This window comes from Bombina bombina, chromosome 8 (genome assembly GCF_027579735.1).
Source record: "Bombina bombina isolate aBomBom1 chromosome 8, aBomBom1.pri, whole genome shotgun sequence".
In the NCBI taxonomy this organism is placed as follows: Eukaryota; Metazoa; Chordata; class Amphibia; order Anura; family Bombinatoridae; genus Bombina; species Bombina bombina.
This window is the reverse complement of record NC_069506.1, coordinates 193,206,023-193,225,603: the sequence shown is the minus strand read 5'-3', so window position 1 is coordinate 193,225,603 and position 19,581 is coordinate 193,206,023. Positions and strand designations below refer to the sequence as shown.

General features: G+C 41.5%; 1 protein-coding gene across 1 annotated transcript in view; it reads right to left on the bottom strand.

The window, feature by feature from the left end:
- Positions 1–19,581, bottom strand: part of POLD1 (DNA polymerase delta 1, catalytic subunit) — a 384,813-nt gene that overhangs the window by 340,327 nt on the left and 24,905 nt on the right. The window contains exons 3-5 of the mRNA XM_053690816.1: positions 12,691–12,804; positions 3,865–4,005; positions 1,561–1,686 (exon numbers count right to left, since the gene is read on the bottom strand). Of these exons, the coding sequence (XP_053546791.1) occupies positions 1,561–1,686; positions 3,865–4,005; positions 12,691–12,804 (381 nt within the window). The remainder of the gene's footprint in view (positions 1–1,560; positions 1,687–3,864; positions 4,006–12,690; positions 12,805–19,581) is intronic.

Here is a 19,581-nt window from a genome sequence, read left to right as displayed (position 1 = left end):
CACAAGACACATCCTCCGTATCGGAGGCACCCGTGTCGCGCATATCAGAATCCTACATAATCTTGGGATTACAAAAATGACAAAAAAACTGGCACCCTTTAACACCCCCAATGGCTGGGGCACTCACCACCCCTGTGACGAAAGGCAAAGAATGAATAGGGGAGGTATTTAAGCCTTGGGCTGGGGTGTCTTTGCCTCCTCCTGGTGGCCAGGTTCTGTATTTCCCAAAAGTAATGAATGCAGCTGTGGACTCTTCCTTTTTAATAAGAAAAACTGCATCTTTCAGCTTGGATGCCAACGAGATGAGACATCATCAAGCTGCAGGCAGTAATGTGACTCCACAACAGTATAATTAAGAGAATGGAACACAGGCATTCTTATTTACTTACTACTATAACCCTTATTGCTACTTTAACTTTAAAAAGGCGGTTTATTATTAAAGGGACACATTTTACGGTTAAAGGGACAGTCTACAATAAAAAATGTATTGTTATAAAAGATAAATAATCCCTTTATTACCCATTCCTCAGTTTTGCACAACCAACATTGTTATATTAATATACTTTTTACCTCTGATTACCTTGTATCTAAGCATCTTCTGACAGCCTGATCACATGACTGTGACTATTTATTATCTATTGAGGTGCATTAAGTACTGTGTTGTGCTAAATCTTAAATAACTCCACAGGTGTGAACACATTGTTATCTATATGGCCCACATGAACTATCAGTCTCCTGTTGTAAAAAGCAAATACAAAAGCATGCGATTAAGAAGCTGTCAATACAGCCTTTGAAACAGGCAGAAATTTAGAGGTTTAAATGTTATAAAGTATATATATCTAACAATGTTGGTCGTGCAAAGCTGGGGAATGGGCATTAAAGGCATTAGCTATCTTTTTAAACAATAACAATTTTTGTGTAGACTGTTCCTTTAATACATTTCCAATGATCCATTTTACCTGCTGGATTGAATTAATTTGTTTATAAGTAGCTCCTCCACCTACACACTTGGTCATTTGTTTTAGCTGATTGTGCCTGTTGAAACTGCAACTGGTTAGAGAAAAGCTATGTAAACGACAATGTATAGAATAACTTACATTCGCAGTGGGAAGGTGGAAGAGAGAGAGGTACTAAATGTTCATCTCCAAATCTTTAAGTGCTGGTCTTTGTATATACAGTGAGAGATGAAGATTACGAGAGAGATAAAGATTACAAGAGAGAGAGACAGATAATATAAAGGAGGTCTGATTTCCCTGCAAGTTCAACCCATTTGATTGTGTTGTGGTTTCAAACAGCAAAAAAAAGGCTATTTTAAATACAAAAATAAACCTAAATGAGCAATTTTGCCTAGACTGTCCCTTTAACTATGCTAGTCAACACATTAGCATGAAAATATTAAAAATGTTAATCTAGCAAATCAGAGTGTTTTTATTAATCAAAGTAAAATGTCCCTTGAAATAATAAAAGATTAAAAAAACAAAAAAACTATACAGAGGTTAAGATTTCACAGCTCAAAAGCAATAGCACTAGTGATCTCTCACAAGGTAGAAAACTACTCACTCTCCTTCATACAGATATCTACAGCCAGGACAGCTTGTGAGACGTTATCTTTGTTAGAACGCATGTCTTTGATCACAGCATTGTTCAGCTCCTTCTTGAATTCCCCCAGATGTTCCTGCTTGAAACCTGAATAACCCAATAAAAAGATATTTTACAGTGCAAGTATTTATTTCATGCTTGCATGCAATGAATATACAATATTGTGTGCTGCTTAGTCACCATTAAACCAACTATCTGCATATTCTAAATCACATCAGATGAAGCAGAGGATTATTCATAGATTCATAGCCGACAATTTTGGAGAAAGGTAGAACCTTCAAACTAACATTTCAATCTGAAGAGCTCCCATCTCCGTCTCCATGTTATGTTTTATGTTAAGCCAAATGAAGGAAGAAAGGCTGAGAATGAATGAGCAAAAGAGAAGGAAGTAGCACATCAGACTAGAGGAAAAAAAGGGGGAAGAAAGCAAAGAACAAGATCAACCACAAGAGGGTCTCATGCTCTAAAATAAGAACATGAAAGTATTTATCAGTTAGTATACAATAAAGTGTAAAGAACTGTAAATAAAAATGGACCCTGGAAAAGGAAGTAACAATGAGGGGAAATACTTATGAAGCATCCACCATAGAGCTAGAGAAGGTCTTGGAACCACAAGGCCTATGGCAAGAGTAGGACAATAAGTATGGCCTACTAGCTATCATGTTGGAGCATAGTGAGAACTGTTGGCAGGTGAAAGGGAAAGAGGACTAAGGAATGTTTAGGACATTAATTAACATATAAAATCAGTTTTGTTTTTTCCCTGTAAAGAGGTACATTAAAACTGCTTTGACACTATAAGGTCTACAAAAAGGTATGCTCCATAGTTTGTGAAGTCTGAGAAGACATAAGGATGTACGGACTATTATTCAAGGTGCAAAAATGTCTGCTAAGATAGGCTGTATATAACCTTTACAGTACAGGAATGTAAGGAGCGACATGAGTGGTAAGGTAGGATTCAGCCCAAGGTAAAAGCATAAAAGAATACCTTTGGGATATGTAGGTGTATAGTAGAAGCTTTACATGACTAAAAGGAGAGGACGTCACCTCAAAATTGAATGTTTCTGAGGCCTCAGGAGAAAGAAGGACACTAGCAAGCTATTACTTGGTTATGGTTAGTAAGAGGTCAGGAGTTATAATATCCTGATCCATGGTAAGAAGGGAAGATGAAATACAAATTTTAAGAAAAATAGGTGTACAGTGTCTCTGGAAGCCTGAGAGTGAGATGCCTAAACGAAAAGTTGAAGGGCAGTACCATAAAGTGTATGGTAAAGAGAATGTTAACGGAAGCAATTACTAATAGAAGACATATTGTGTCCAAAGAATCTCATGCTTCAGTGATACAGTTGCCAGAGGATGTAGATGCGATCAACGTACTGCCCAAGGAGTAGGCAAAGTATGAGAACATAATGCGGTATTGGCTATAAAAAAAAAAAATAGCAAACAAAAATGTATTGCATATAGTGGGCTAATTAAAAGAGAACAGCTGTGAACACAGAATCATAGAGACAAAACTATAATTCCTCACAGTACCGAGAGCTGGCAAAAAAGCAAAATCCTTGCCATATAACAGAGGTAATCAGATGTACAGGGATTCTTGGGCCAGAGCCAGACAGGTTCAGGAAGGCAATATGGGCCAGCTTTATACCTGATATGATCCCAGCAGTCTGCAAATATATACTAGAGAGGGATCAGCCAAATCTTAGGTACAATGGCACAAATGCAGTTAGTAGTACTGAAATAGAGGTCTAAGAGCTAGTATTTGTCCAGTAAATGTGATTACCTGGTAGCTAGAAAGTAGAAGAGAAACAGGGTTCCCAAAAAATAGCTTTCTCCAAGCAGAAACTTTAAAAAATAAGAATGTAAATAGAAGGTGGGCTTCCAAAGCAAATGTTTAAGCTTTTCGCCTTTCTCCAAGTGGTGGCTTGATAGTAACCTGTTACTTATTAATAAATTCCTGCTTCATGTTCTGTCAAGCTGAATATACAGGCACATGTTAATAGTTTAAAAATACAGTCGTAGGTGCATGCATTATAGATGGGTTCTGAATACTCTACTCTAGCTTGATGGTACGGAGATGGATCCATACTATGTTCAATGCATGACATAAACAAAGTAATGTGAAGTGTTACTGGGTACAGAGGTATTGATAAATTAGTTATATAATATAAAGTCTGAAAGTAAAATTAGTGCTGAGTAGCATATCTAGAAGTCTTTTCCAAAAAACTGCCATGACCTAAAAGGTGTGCTGGTTTGTCAGAAATATACCGGGTGGAGAGGGCACATAGAAGTAAGGTGCAAATCCATGGATATGACAGCAGACACTGTTGCCTTCTGCTGTGATTCCAAACATGCGGATAACGGGGACAGGTCCTTGTTTAGCTCCAAGCATCCCAGAAACAGGTGATCCTATAAAAAAAGACAGTGGGAACTTAACACCTTAAACAATGACCATAACCGTAAATAAAATGATTATATTCTAGAGAAGAAAATGTTCTTTATGGTTTAAATACCATTGGATAATTAAAAAATAAATAAATTGGTACTTTTTATATTTAGCAATAATTACTTTGAAAGGAACATGGTATCTTTTGGTTAAGCATAGCTTTTTTCCATTATTATATCTAGCAAAGGTGTACACGTCTCTCTTGGTTCCTTTGGTTAAAAACCATACCTAGATAAGCTCAGGAGCAACAGTGCACTACTGGAAGCTAGCTGGTGATTGGAGGCTACACATATATGCCCCTTGTCATTGGCTCACCATACGTACTCAACTAGCTCCCAGTAGCGCATTAACTACTTTGCAAGGGTTAAACCGATAGTTACATGCAAGCAATAGTTCAATAATAAAATGCTTGAATACAATGTATTATTTGTATGTTCCTTTACTATATGGCAGTTACGTTTGCAACAATGTCCATCAATGTTTTTAACAATGTTAAAAATGTAGCTTGCAAGACACATGTACATTCCTTAGCCTATCCAGGTATGCTCTTACGTAAAGAAGTCAAGTTTAAGAAAAAAGGAGACCAAGAGAAAGATGTCATATTGATAAGATAAGTAAATTGGGACTTTTTTTTTATTTTTTATTTTTTTAATTGTACACTCTATTTCACTGGTTTTCAAACCTGTCCTCGGGCCTCCCTAACAGGCCAGATTATGAGGATATCTGAAAACAATCAGCTGATTAGTGAACATGGTTATTTTACCTGCTCTCATCCAAGGTAATCCTGAAAACCTGGCCTGTTAGGGGAGGCCTGGGTACAGGATTGAAAACCAGTGCTCTATTTGAATCAAGAAGCTTTCATTTTGACTCCCATGACCATTTAATATATACACAACATGTAGCACAAGAACATCAAGCAAACAAAGTTACAATACAAAAAGGTATTGGATGGGGTGTGTATAGCAAGGGGAATTTCTTCAATACAGGAGAGACAATCCATTGTAGTTTTATAAGATGAATTATTAATAAAATTACTTCAAACTCTAAATTTAATTCCCCTTGCATAACTAAAACACTTTGCAACTATCATTATTAATTTTGCTTACATGATCTGTAATTAAACTGTGAATATTGTGATTTTTCCTTGTATACAAATAGGTTGGCACTAAACTCATCTCCTAGTGAGAGGGAGATGAGAGATTTTTGTGTCTGAAATAGCAAGTTGTGCTCAAACTCACCATCCAAAATTAGAATTTCAATACTTAGACTGTGTGTTGCTGTACATAGATAACATTAAACAGGTCTGCTTTGCATGCAGACAGCTGATTTATACAGGCAGGTACTTGAGAACAAAAGGTGATGGCTTTAATGATCAAAACAAGCTATTTCAAATACATCAATAAACATGAAGGATCAATCTCTCATACATTTAACCCTCCAGTAAGACATTTGGAACACATTAAGGACAAAACACATTTTATAGTAGTGTCCCATTAAAAAGCAACTTTCAAATTTAATTATGTTATCAATTGTGCATCATTCTCTTGGTATCCTTTATTGAAGGAGCATCAATGCATTACTGGCAGCCACCAATCAGCAGCTAGCTGCCAGCTCCTGAGCCTAATTAGGTATGTTTTTAAACAAAGGATACCAAATAAAACAAAGCAAATTCGATAATAGAAGTAAATTGAAAAGCTGTTTAAAATTTTGGGTTTCATGTCCCTTTAAATGTAGCAGCAATAAACAAGAATCTTTCCAAGTGTGTTTCTGGACAGCAAAACAATTCACATTATACTAATAAAAATATCATTTAAACCCCTTAACGACTGCCATGCTGGTCGTTAAGGGTTTCTCAAGTCATAGTAGCGCAGGTTTTGCCGCTAGCGGCTGGACCGCACTATTATGACCTTCCATCCGGCTCAGACTTCCTGGAATAGCGAGGTCTCACTGCTGGCTATCAAAAAAACAATCCCCAAAGACCAGCGACGTACAGGGTGCTGGTCATTAAGGGGTTAAAAACTTTTCAAGCATTTATTTTGTATATTTTGTACGTAGGTTTTTTGCAATGCCAGGTTTATCTACATTCATATACCGTACATATATTAAAAATGACTGATATAACTTAAAATTATATGTACAGAAAAAATAAACATGGTATATGATTGAAAACTCTAAACGAAATGAAAAATAACAGAATTTATGTTTACCTGATAAATTACTTTCTCCAACGGTGTGTCCGGTCCACGGCGTCATCCTTACTTGTGGGATATTCTCTTCCCCAACAGGAAATGGCAAAGAGCCCAGCAAAGCTGGTCACATGATCCCTCCTAGGCTCCGCCTACCCCAGTCATTCGACCGACGTTAAGGAGGAATATTTGCATAGGAGAAACCATATGGTACCGTGGTGACTGTAGTTAAAGAAAATAAATTATCAGACCTGATTAAAAAAACCAGGGCGGGCCGTGGACCGGACACACCGTTGGAGAAAGTAATTTATCAGGTAAACATAAATTCTGTTTTCTCCAACATAGGTGTGTCCGGTCCACGGCGTCATCCTTACTTGTGGGAACCAATACCAAAGCTTTAGGACACGGATGAAGGGAGGGAGCAAATCAGGTCACCTAAATGGAAGGCACCACGGTTTGCAAAACCTTTCTCCCAAAAATAGCCTCAGAAGAAGCAAAAGTATCAAACTTGTAAAATTTGGTAAAAGTGTGCAGTGAAGACCAAGTCGCTGCCCTACATATCTGATCAACAGAAGCCTCGTTCTTGAAGGCCCATGTGGAAGCCACAGCCCTAGTGGAATGAGCTGTGATTCTTTCGGGAGGCTGCCGTCCGGCAGTCTCGTAAGCCAATCTGATGATGCTTTTAATCCAAAAAGAGAGAGAGGTAGAAGTTGCTTTTTGACCTCTCCTTTTACCGGAATAAACAACAAACAAGGAAGATGTTTGTCTAAAATCCTTTGTAGCATCTAAATAGAATTTTAGAGCGCGAACAACATCCAAATTGTGCAACAAACGTTCCTTCTTTGAAACTGGTTTCGGACACAGAGAAGGTACGATAATCTCCTGGTTATTGTTTTTGTTAGAAACAACTTTTGGAAGAAAACCAGGTTTAGTACGTAAAACCACCTTATCTGCATGGAACACCAGATAAGGAGGAGAACACTGCAGAGCAGATAATTCTGAAACTCTTCTAGCAGAAGAAATTGCAACTAAAAACAAAACTTTCCAAGATAATAACTTAATATCAACGGAATGTAAGGGTTCAAACGGAACCCCCTGAAGAACTGAAAGAACTAAATTGAGACTCCAAGGAGGAGTCAAAGGTTTGTAAACAGGCTTAATTCTAACCAGAGCCTGAACAAAGGCTTGAACATCTGGCACAGCTGCCAGCTTTTTGTGAAGTAACACAGACAAGGCAGAAATCTGTCCCTTCAGGGAACTTGCAGATAATCCTTTTTCCAATCCTTCTTGAAGGAAGGATAGAATCTTAGGAATCTTAACCTTGTCCCAAGGGAATCCTTTAGATTCACACCAACAGATATATTTTTTCCAAATTTTGTGGTAAATCTTTCTAGTTACAGGCTTTCTGGCCTGAACAAGAGTATCGATAACAGAATCTGAGAACCCTCGCTTCGATAAGATCAAGCGTTCAATCTCCAAGCAGTCAGCTGGAGTGAAACCAGGTTCGGATGTTCGAACGGACCCTGAACAAGAAGGTCTCGTCTCAAAGGTAGCTTCCAAGGTGGAGCCGATGACATATTCACCAGATCTGCATACCAAGTCCTGCGTGGCCACGCAGGAGCTATCAAGATCACCGACGCCCTCTCCTGATTGATCCTGGCTACCAGCCTGGGGATGAGAGGAAACGGCGGGAACACATAAGCTAGTTTGAAGGTCCAAGGTGCTACTAGTGCATCCACTAGAGCCGCCTTGGGATCCCTGGATCTGGACCCGTAGCAAGGAACTTTGAAGTTCTGACGAGAGGCCATCAGATCCATGTCTGGAATGCCCCACAGCTGAGTGACTTGGGCAAAGATTTCCGGATGGAGTTCCCACTCCCCCGGATGCAATGTCTGACGACTCAGAAAATCCGCTTCCCAATTTTCCACTCCTGGGATGTGGATAGCGGACAGGTGGCAGGAGTGAGACTCCGCCCATAGAATGATTTTGGTCACTTCTTCCATCGCTAGGGAACTCCTTGTTCCCCCCTGATGGTTGATGTACGCAACAGTTGTCATGTTGTCTGATTGAAACCGTATGAACTTGGCCCTCGCTAGCTGAGGCCAAGCCTTGAGAGCATTGAATATCGCTCTCAGTTCCAGAATATTTATCGGTAGAAGAGATTCTTCCCGAGACCAAAGACCCTGAGCTTTCAGGGATCCCCAGACCGCGCCCCAGCCCATCAGACTGGCGTCGGTCGTGACAATGACCCACTCTGGTCTGTGGAATGTCATCCCTTGTGACAGGTTGTCCAGGGACAGCCACCAACGGAGTGAGTCTCTGGTCCTCTGATTTACTTGTATCTTCGGAGACAAGTCTGTATAATCCCCATTCCACTGACTGAGCATGCACAGTTGTAATGGTCTTAGATGAATGCGCGCAAAAGGAACTATGTCCATTGCCGCTACCATCAACCCGATCACTTCCATGCACTGAGCTATGGAAGGAAGAGGAACGGAATGAAGTATCCGACAGGAGTCTAGAAGCTTTGTTTTTCTGGCCTCTGTCAGAAATATCCTCATTTCTAAGGAGTCTATTATTGTTCCCAAGAAGGGAACCCTTGTTGACGGAGATAGAGAACTCTTTTCCACGTTCACTTTCCATCCGTGAGATCTGAGAAAGGCCAGGACTATGTCCGTGTGAGCCTTTGCTTGAGGAAGGGACGACGCTTGAATCAGAATGTCGTCCAAGTAAGGTACTACAGCAATGCCCCTTGGTCTTAGCACAGCTAGAAGGGACCCTAGTACCTTTGTGAAAATCCTTGGAGCAGTGGCTAATCCGAAAGGAAGCGCCACGAACTGGTAATGCTTGTCCAGGAATGCGAACCTTAGGAACCGATGATGTTCCTTGTGGATAGGAATATGTAGATACGCATCCTTTAAATCCACCGTGGTCATGAATTGACCTTCCTGGATGGAAGGAAGAATTGTTCGAATGGTTTCCATCTTGAACGATGGAACCTTGAGAAACTTGTTTAAGATCTTGAGATCTAAGATTGGTCTGAACGTTCCCTCTTTTTTGGGAACGATGAACAGATTGGAGTAGAACCCCATCCCTTGTTCTCTTAATGGAACAGGATGAATCACTCCCATTTTTAACAGGTCTTCTACACAATGTAAGAATGCCTGTCTTTATGTGGTCTGAAGACAACTGAGACCTGTGGAACCTCCCCCTTGGGGGAAGCCCCTTGAATTCCAGAAGATAACCTTGGGAGACTATTTCTAGCGCCCAAGGATCCAGAACATCTCTTGCCCAAGCCTGAGCGAAGAGAGAGAGTCTGCCCCCCACCAGATCCGGTCCCGGATCGGGGGCCAACATTTCATGCTGTCTTGGTAGCAGTGGCAGGTTTCTTGGCCTGCTTTCCCTTGTTCCAGCCTTGCATTGGTCTCCAAGCTGGCTTGGCTTGAGAAGTATTACCCTCTTGCTTAGAGGACGTAGCACTTTGGGCTGGTCCGTTTCTACGAAAGGGGCGAAAATTAGGTTTATTTTTTGCCTTGAAAGGCCGATCCTGAGGAAGGGCGTGGCCCTTACCCCCAGTGATATCAGAGATAATCTCTTTCAAGTCAGGGCCAAACAGCGTTTTCCCCTTGAAAGGAATGTTAAGTAGCTTGTTCTTGGAAGACGCATCAGCCGACCAAGATTTCAACCAAAGCGCTCTGCGCGCCACAATAGCAAACCCAGAATTCTTAGCCGCTAACCTAGCCAATTGCAAAGTGGCGTCTAGGGTAAAAGAATTAGCCAATTTGAGAGCATTGATTCTGTCCATAATCTCCTCATAAGGAGGAGAATCACTATCGACCGCCTTTATCAGCTCATCGAACCAGAAACATGCGGCTGTAGCGACAGGGACAACGCATGAAATTGGTTGTAGAAGGTAACCCTGCTGAACAAACATCTTTTTAAGCAAACCTTCTAATTTTTTATCCATAGGATCTTTGAAAGCACAACTATCCTCTATGGGTATAGTGGTGCGTTTGTTTAAAGTGGAAACCGCTCCCTCGACCTTGGGGACTGTCTGCCATAAGTCCTTTCTGGGGTCGACCATAGGAAACAATTTTTTAAATATGGGGGGAGGGACGAAAGGAATACCGGGCCTTTCCCATTCTTTATTAACAATGTCCGCCACCCGCTTGGGTATAGGAAAAGCTTCTGGGAGCCCCGGCACCTCTAGGAACTTGTCCATTTTACATAGTTTCTCTGGGATGACCAACTTGTCACAATCATCCAGAGTGGATAATACCTCCTTAAGCAGAATGCGGAGATGTTCCAACTTAAATTTAAATGTAATCACATCAGGTTCAGCTTGTTGAGAAATGTTCCCTGAATCAGTAATTTCTCCCTCAGACAAAACCTCCCTGGCCCCATCAGACTGGGTTAGGGGCCCTTCAGAAACATTATTATCAGCGTCGTCATGCTCTTCAGTATCTAAAACAGAGCAGTCGCGCTTACGCTGATAAGTGTTCATTTTGGCTAAAATGTTTTTGACAGAATTATCCATTACAGCCGTTAATTGTTGCATAGTAAGGAGTATTGGCGCGCTAGATGTACTAGGGGCCTCCTGAGTGGGCAAGACTCGTGTAGACGAAGGAGGGAATGATGCAGTACCATGCTTACTCCCCTCACTTGAGGAATCATCTTGGGCATCATTGTCATTGTCTCATAAATCACATTTATTTAAATGAATAGGAATTCTGGCTTCCCCACATTCAGAACACAGTCTATCTGGTAGTTCAGACATGTTAAACAGGCATAAACTTGATAACAAAGTACAAAAAACGTTTTAAAATAAAACCGTTACTGTCACTTTAAATTTTAAACTGAACACACTTTATTACTGCAATTGCGAAAAAACATGAAGGAATTGTTCAAAATTCACCAAATTTTCACCACAGTGTCTTAAAAGTATTGCACACCAAATTTGGAAGCTTTAACCCTTAAAATAACGGAACCGGAGCCGTTCTGAACTTTAACCCCTTTACAGTCCCTGGTATCTGCTTTGCTGAGACCCAACCAAGCCCAAAGGGGAATACGATACCAAATGACGCCTTCAGAAAGTCTTTTCTAAGTATCAGAGCTCCTCTCACATGCGACTGCATGCCATGCCTCTCAAAAACAAGTGCGCAACACCGGCGCGAAAATGAGGCTCTGCCTATGCTTTGGGAAAGCCCCTAAAGAATAAGGTGTCTAAAACAGTGCCTGCCGATATTATTATATCAAAATACCCAAATAAAATGATTCCTCAAGGCTAAATATGTGTTAATAATGAATCGATTTAGCCCAGAAAAAGTCTACAGTCTTAATAAGCCCTTGTGAAGCCCTTATTTATGATCGTAATAAACATGGCTTACCGGATCCCATAGGGAAAATGACAGCTTCCAGCATTACATCGTCTTGTTAGAATGTGTCATACCTCAAGCAGCAAGAGACTGCTCACTGTTCCCCCAACTGAAGTTAATTGCTCTCAACAGTCCTGTGTGGAACAGCCATGGATTTTAGTGACGGTTGCTAAAATCATTTTCCTCATACAAACAGAAATCTTCATCTCTTTTCTGTTTCTGAGTAAATAGTACATACCAGCACTATTTCAAAATAACAAACTCTTGATTGAATAATAAAAACTACAGATAAACACTAAAAAACTCTAAGCCATCTCCGTGGAGATGTTGCCTGTACAACGGCAAAGAGAATGACTGGGGTAGGCGGAGCCTAGGAGGGATCATGTGACCAGCTTTGCTGGGCTCTTTGCCATTTCCTGTTGGGGAAGAGAATATCCCACAAGTAAGGATGACGCCGTGGACCGGACACACCTATGTTGGAGAAATTTTTTTTTTTTTTTAACTGCAAGACTGGAATTTTCAGTGATCATTCTAGGTGATGATGGTTGTCGAGAAACACTCAGTCTCAGATACCGGACCAGCACATCTGCCCTGCTGCCCCCATATTTAATAGAGTGTATAACAATACCAGATTGTCACAGGGGAATTCCTCACCTAACGTCACTACCCTCTCCTTTCCTTGGATTCATACAAAACACGGGTGGCACGAGAGGGAAAAAAAATCTTTGCCAAGAAAAAAAAAAAAATATCTTGCTTCTAATCATCTCAGTTATCGTACTTCCCTCTTTAACCAAACAAAGCTGACCTGCGATCAACCCATTCGCCCCTCCAAACCTACCTTGTGCCAAACACATGCCTACAGTTATAATGACAACTCAACCAAGACTAATTAGTCAAATCTTAACTACTTCAACCAAGAGCTGGAGCAATACATGTTTAACATTAATACAATGTTCAAATAGTTTCATTGTAATTAACAGATTTTGAAGTCAAATGTGTCATCTATTTGTTACAGAGGGTTAAAAGAAATTACGATGCATGTTTCTGTTGTAAGCAAGTGACTAAAACTCTGTACAAAAGAACTTACCCACATAATGTTCCAACTCAACCTGCTGAAATATCAGTGGCTGCAGTTTGTAGTCGATATGTGGCACTGTTGGTCTTAACCATTTTGCAGGAATTTTCTCAGAAATTAGTTTTCCTGAAGCCAGAAAATAAAAAGCATTTACATTTAATCAAATCAGTATAATCTGAAATATAATCAGTATAAAGGACTAAACCGTGAATACAATCAATAAACTAAGGGCCAGATAACAAGTGAAGTGCAATAATGCAAGCGGTGTGGAGCGTTAAAGGGATACAGGCAGAGCACACCGTTTTACAAAGGTTTCCAATTTACTTCTATTATCAAATTTGCTTCTTTCCCTTGATATTATTAAAGAGATCATCTGGAGTACTACATGGCAGTAAATAGTGCTGCCACCTAGTGCTCTTACAAATGGATAACATGCTAGCAAAAACTGCTGCCATATAGTGCTTTAGAAATGGGCAAGCTCCTAAGCATATGTCCCTGCTTTTTAACAAAAGATAGAAAGAGAACAAAGACATTTTGATAATAGAAATAAATTAGAAAGTTGTTTCAAATTGCATGCTCTATCTGAATCATGAAAGAAAAATGATGGATTTTCTCTCTCTTTAACATCACTGGAGTGCAATCCATACTGCTTGCATTTTTGCTCTGATATTGCAAGCCCACTGTTCATAGATATATATTGTGCACTCTATAATATAATGCACTCTATAATATTATTACCATTGCTTTATTTATAAAAGCATTGACAATCATAAGTATACAGTTATGGAGTACCATAATGTGCTCAGTCTGTTTATATGCACATTTTCTGAGGCACCAGCTCCTACTGAGCATGTGCAAGAATTCCCAGTATATACGCTTTTGTGAATGGCTGATGGTTGTCACATGATACAGGGGAATTGGAAATAGAAGTAACTTAGAAACTTGTCAAAAAAAAAAGACCCACACATTTACTTTTCGTTTGAAATTCAGACTAAGGGCTGCATTTCTCATCCACGGGCAGAGAGGGGCGGACATATTCTCCCTTGTCTGTCCGCCCAACCTCTCCTCTGGTGGGCAGCAATCCGCTGCCCGAATTTAACATTGCATACAAGCACACCTTTGCACTTGCGTGCAACCCGGCCCCACGCACAGTCAATCATGCGCGAGCAGGAACTGTCAATTTTTCCCGGTCGGACGAGACAGGGGAGATTGAAATTCTCCACCTAAGAGGTGGAGAACAGGATAGGGAAGCAGTGGTCTGATGACCGCTGCTTGATAAATACTGACTGCAGGTTCTCTTATGCGAATCTGCAGTCAAAGGAAGGAGAAGGGCTTGATAAATCAAGCACTAAGTTTTACTGCATTGTTTTTTTTTTTTTTTTATTGTGCACCTGTTGATTATGCAATTCAACTGTATTTACTTGTCCTTTAAGATTCCACACCTATGTTTTCCATTAAAAAATTATTCACTGAAAAATTTGAAGAAATGTAATTGTCACTTGGTATAATTGTCCCCTTTAAAACTAAAGCAGGAATAAACTAACCATAAAAAACAGAATTTATGTTTACCTGATAAATTTCTTTCTCCAACGGTGTGTCCGGTCCACGGCGTCATCCTTACTTGTGGGATATTCTCTTCCCCAACAGGAAATGGCAAAGAGCCCAGCAAAGCTGGTCACATGATCCCTCCTAGGCTCCGCCTACCCCAGTCATTCGACCGACGTTAAGGAGGAATATTTGCATAGGAGAAACCATATGGTACCGTGGTGACTGTAGTTAAAGAAAATAAAATATCCGACCTGATTAAAAAAACCAGGGCGGGCCGTGGACCGGACACACCGTTGGAGAAAGAAATTTATCAGGTAAACATAAATTCTGTTTTCTCCAACATAGGTGTGTCCGGTCCACGGCGTCATCCTTACTTGTGGGAACCAATACCAAAGCTTTAGGACACGGATGAAGGGAGGGAGCAAATCAGGTCACCTAAATGGAAGGCACCACGGCTTGCAAAACCTTTCTCCCAAAAATAGCCTCAGAAGAAGCAAAAGTATCAAACTTGTAAAATTTGGTAAAAGTGTGCAGTGAAGACCAAGTCGCTGCCCTACATATCTGATCAACAGAAGCCTCGTTCTTGAAGGCCCATGTGGAAGCCACAGCCCTAGTGGAATGAGCTGTGATTCTTTCGGGAGGCTGCCGTCCGGCAGTCTCGTAAGCCAATCTGATGATGCTTTTAATCCAAAAAGAGAGAGAGGTAGAAGTTGCTTTTTGACCTCTCCTTTTACCTGAATAAACAACAAACAAGGAAGATGTTTGTCTAAAATCCTTTGTAGCATCTAAATAGAATTTTAGAGCGCGAACAACATCCAAATTGTGCAACAAACGTTCCTTCTTTGAAACTGGTTTTGGACACAGAGAAGGTACGATAATCTCCTGGTTAATGTTTTTGTTAGAAACAACTTTTGGAAGAAAACCAGGTTTAGTACGTAAAACCACCTTATCTGCATGGAACACCAGATAAGGAGGAGAACACTGCAGAGCAGATAATTCTGAGACTCTTCTAGCAGAAGAAATCGCAACTAAAAACAAAACTTTCCAAGATAATAACTTAATATCAACGGAATGTAAGGGTTCAAACGGAACCCCCTGAAGAACTGAAAGAACTAAATTGAGACTCCAAGGAGGAGTCAAAGGTTTGTAAACAGGCTTGATTCTAACCAGAGCCTGAACAAAGGCTTGAACATCTGGCACAGCTGCCAGCTTTTTGTGAAGTAATACCGACAAGGCAGAAATCTGTCCCTTCAGGGAACTTGCAGATAATCCTTTTTCCAATCCTTCTTGAAGGAAGGATAGAATCCTAGGAATCTTAACCTTGTCCCAAGGGAATCCTTTAGATTCACACCAACAGATATATTTTTTCCAAATTTTGTGGTAAATCTTTCTAGTCACAGGCTTTCTGGCCTGAACAAGAGTATCGATCACAGAATCTGAGAATCCTCGCTTCGATAAAATCAAGCGTTCAATCTCCAAGCAGTCAGCTGGAGTGAAACCAGATTCGGATGTTCGAACGGACCCTGAACAAGAAGGTCTCGTCTCAAAGGTAGCTTCCAAGGTGGAGCCGATGACATATTCACCAGATCTGCATACCAAGTCCTGCGTGGCCACGCAGGAGCTATCAAGATCACCGACGCCCTCTCCTGCTTGATCCTGGCTATCAGCCTGGGAATGAGAGGAAATGGCGGGAACACATAAGCTAGATTGAAGGTCCAAGGTGCTACTAGTGCATCCACTAGAGCCGCCTTGGGATCCCTGGATCTGGCCCCGTAGCAAGGAACTTTGAAGTTCTGACGAGAGGCCATCAGATCCATGTCTGGAATGCCCCACAGGTGAGTGACTTGGGCAAAGATTTCCGGATGGAGTTCCCACTCCCCCGGATGCAATGTCTGACGACTCAGAAAATCCGCTTCCCAATTTTCCACTCCTGGGATGTGGATAGCAGACAGGTGGCAGGAGTGAGACTCCGCCCAAAGAATAATTTTGGTTACTTCTTCCATCGCTAGGGAACTCCTTGTTCCCCCCTGATGGTTGATGTACGCAACAGTCGTCATGTTGTCTGATTGAAACCGTATGAACCTGGTCCTCGCAAGCTGGGGCCAGGCCTGGAGAGCATTGAATATCGCTCTCAGTTCCAGAATATTTATCGGTAGAAGAGATTCTTCCCGAGACCAAAGACCCTGAGCTTTCAGGGATCCCCAGACCGCGCCCCAGCCTATCAGACTGGCGTCGGTCGTGACAATGACCCACTCTGGTCTGTGGAACATCATCCCTTGAGACAGATTGTCCAGGGACAGCCACCAACGGAGTGAGTCTCTGGTCCTCTGATTTACTTGTATCTTCGGAGACAAGTCTGTATAGTCCCCATTCCACTGACTGAGCATGCACAGTTGTAATGGTCTTAGATGAATGCGCGCAAAAGGAACTATGTCCATCGCCGCCACCATCAACCCGATCACTTCCATGCACTGAGCTATGGAAGGAAGAGGAACGGAATGAAGTATCCGACAAGAGTCCAGAAGCTTTGTTTTTCTGGCTTCTGTTAGAAAGATCCTCATTTGTAAGGAGTCTATAATTGTTCCCAAGAAGGGAACCCTTGTTGACGGGGATAGAGAACTCTTTTCCACGTTCACTTTCCAGCCGTGAGATCTGAGAAAGGCCAGGACAATGTCCGTGTGAGCCTTTGCTTGAGGAAGGGACGACGCTTGAATCAAAATGTCGTCCAGGTAAGGTACTACTGCAATGCCCCTTGGTCTTAGCACCGCTAGAAGGGACCCTAGTACCTTTGTGAAAATCCTTGGAGCAGTGGCTAATCCGAAAGGAAGCGCCACGAACTGGTAATGTTTGTCCAGAAATGCAAACCTTAGGAACCGATGATGTTCCTTGTGGATAGGAATATGTAGATACGCATCCTTTAAATCCACCGTGGTCATGAATTGACCTTCCTGGATGGAAGGAAGGATAGTTCGAATGGTTTCCATCTTGAACGATGGGACCTTGAGAAATTTGTTTAAGATCTTGAGATCTAGGATTGGTCTGAACGTTCCCTCTTTTTTGGGAACTATGAACAGATTGGAGTAGAACCCCATCCCTTGTTCTCTTAATGGAACAGGATGAATCACTCCCATTTTTAACAGGTCTTCTACACAATGTAAGAACGCCTGTCTTTTTATGTGGTCTGAAGACAACTGCGACCTGTGGAACCTCCCCCTTGGGGGAAGTCCCTTGAATTCCAGAAGATAACCCTGGGAGACTATTTCTAGCGCCCAAGGATCCAGAACATCTCTTGCCCAAGCCTGAGCGAAGAGAGAGAGTCTGCCCCCCACCAGATCCGGTCCCGGATCGGGGGCCAATATTTCATGCTGTCTTGGTAGCAGTGGCAGGTTTCTTGGCCTGCTTTCCCTTGTTCCAGCCTTGCATTGGTCTCCAAGCTGGCTTGGCCTGAGCAGTATTACCCTCTTGCTTAGAGGACGTAGCACCTTGGGCTGGTCCGTTTTTACGAAAGGGACGAAAATTAGGTCTATTTTTTGCCTTGAAAGGCCGATCCTGAGGAAGGGCGTGGCCCTTACCCCCAGTGATATCAGAGATAATCTCTTTCAAGTCAGGACCAAACAACGTTTTCCCCTTGAAAGGAATGTTTAGTAGCTTGTTCTTGGAAGACGCATCAGCCGACCAAGATTTCAACCAAAGCGCTCTGCGCGCCACAATAGCAAACCCAGAGTTCTTAGCCGCTAACTTAGCCAATTGCAAAGAGGCGTCTAGAGTGAAAGAATTAGCCAATTTGAGAGCATTGATTCTGTCCATAATCTCCTCATAAGGAGGAGAGTCACTATCGAGCACCTTAAGCAGTTCATCAAACCAGAAATATGCGGCAGTAGTGACAGGGACAATGCATGAAATGGGTTGTAGAAGGTAACCCTGCTGAACAAACATCTTTTTAAGCAAACCTTCTAATTTTTTATCCATAGGATCTTTGAAAGCACAACTATCCTCTATGGGAATAGTGGTGCGTTTGTTTAAAGTAGAAACCGCTCCCTCGACCTTGGGGACTGACTGCCATAAGTCCTTTCTGGGGTCGACCATAGGAAACAATTTTTTAAATATGGGGGGAGGGACGAAAGGAATACCGGGCCTTTCCCATTCTTTATTAACAATGTCCGCCACCCGCTTGGGTATAGGAAAAGCTTCTGGGAGCCCCGGCACCTCTAGGAACTTGTCCATTTTACATAGTTTCTCTGGGATGACTAAATTTTCACAATCATCCAGAGTGGATAATACCTCCTTAAGCAAAATGCGGAGATGTTCCAATTTAAATTTAAATGTAATCACATCAGATTCAGCCTGCTGAGAAATGTTCCCTAAATCAGTAATTTCTCCCTCAGACAAAACCTCCCTGGCCCCCTCAGATTGGGTTAGGGGCCCTTCAGAGATATTAATATCAGCGTCGTCATGCTCTTCAGTAACTAAAACAGAGCAGCCACGCTTACGCTGACAAGGGTTCATTTTGGCTAAAATGTTTTTGACAGAATTATCCATTACAGCCGTTAATTGTTGCATAGTAAGGAGTATTGGCGCGCTAGATGTACTAGGGGCCTCCTGAGTGGGCAAGACTCGTGTAGACGAAGGAGGGAATGATGCAGTACCATGCTTACTCCCCTCACTTGAGGAATCATCTTGGGCATCATTGTCATCACATAAATCACATTTATTTAAATGAATAGGAATTCTGGCTTCCCCACATTCAGAACACAGTCTATCTGGTAGTTCAGACATGTTAAACAGGCATAAACTTGATCAGAAAGTACAAAAAACGTTTTAAAATAAAACCGTTACTGTCACTTTAAATTTTAAACTGAACACACTTTATTACTGCAATTGCGAAAAAACATGAAGGAATTGTTCAAAATTCACCAAATTTTCACCACAGCGTCTTAAAGCCTTGAAAATATTGCACACCAATTTTGGAAGCTTTAACCCTTAAAATAACGGAACCGGAGCCGTTTTAAGCTTTAAACCCCTTTACAGTCCCTGGTATCTGCTTTGCTGAGACCCAACCAAACCCAAAGGGGAATACGATACCAAATGACGCCTTCAGAAGTCTTTTATAAGTATCAGAGCTCCTCTCACATGCGACTGCATGCCATGCCTCTCAAAAACAAGTGCGCAACACCGGCGCGAAAATGAGACTCTGCCTATGCTTTGGGAAAGCCCCTAAAGAATAAGGTGTCTAAAACAGTGCCTGCCGATATTATTATATCAAAATACCCAGATAAAATGATTCCTCAAGGCTAAATATGTGTTAATAATCAATCGATTTAGCCCAGAAAAAGTCTACAGTTTAAATAAGCCCTT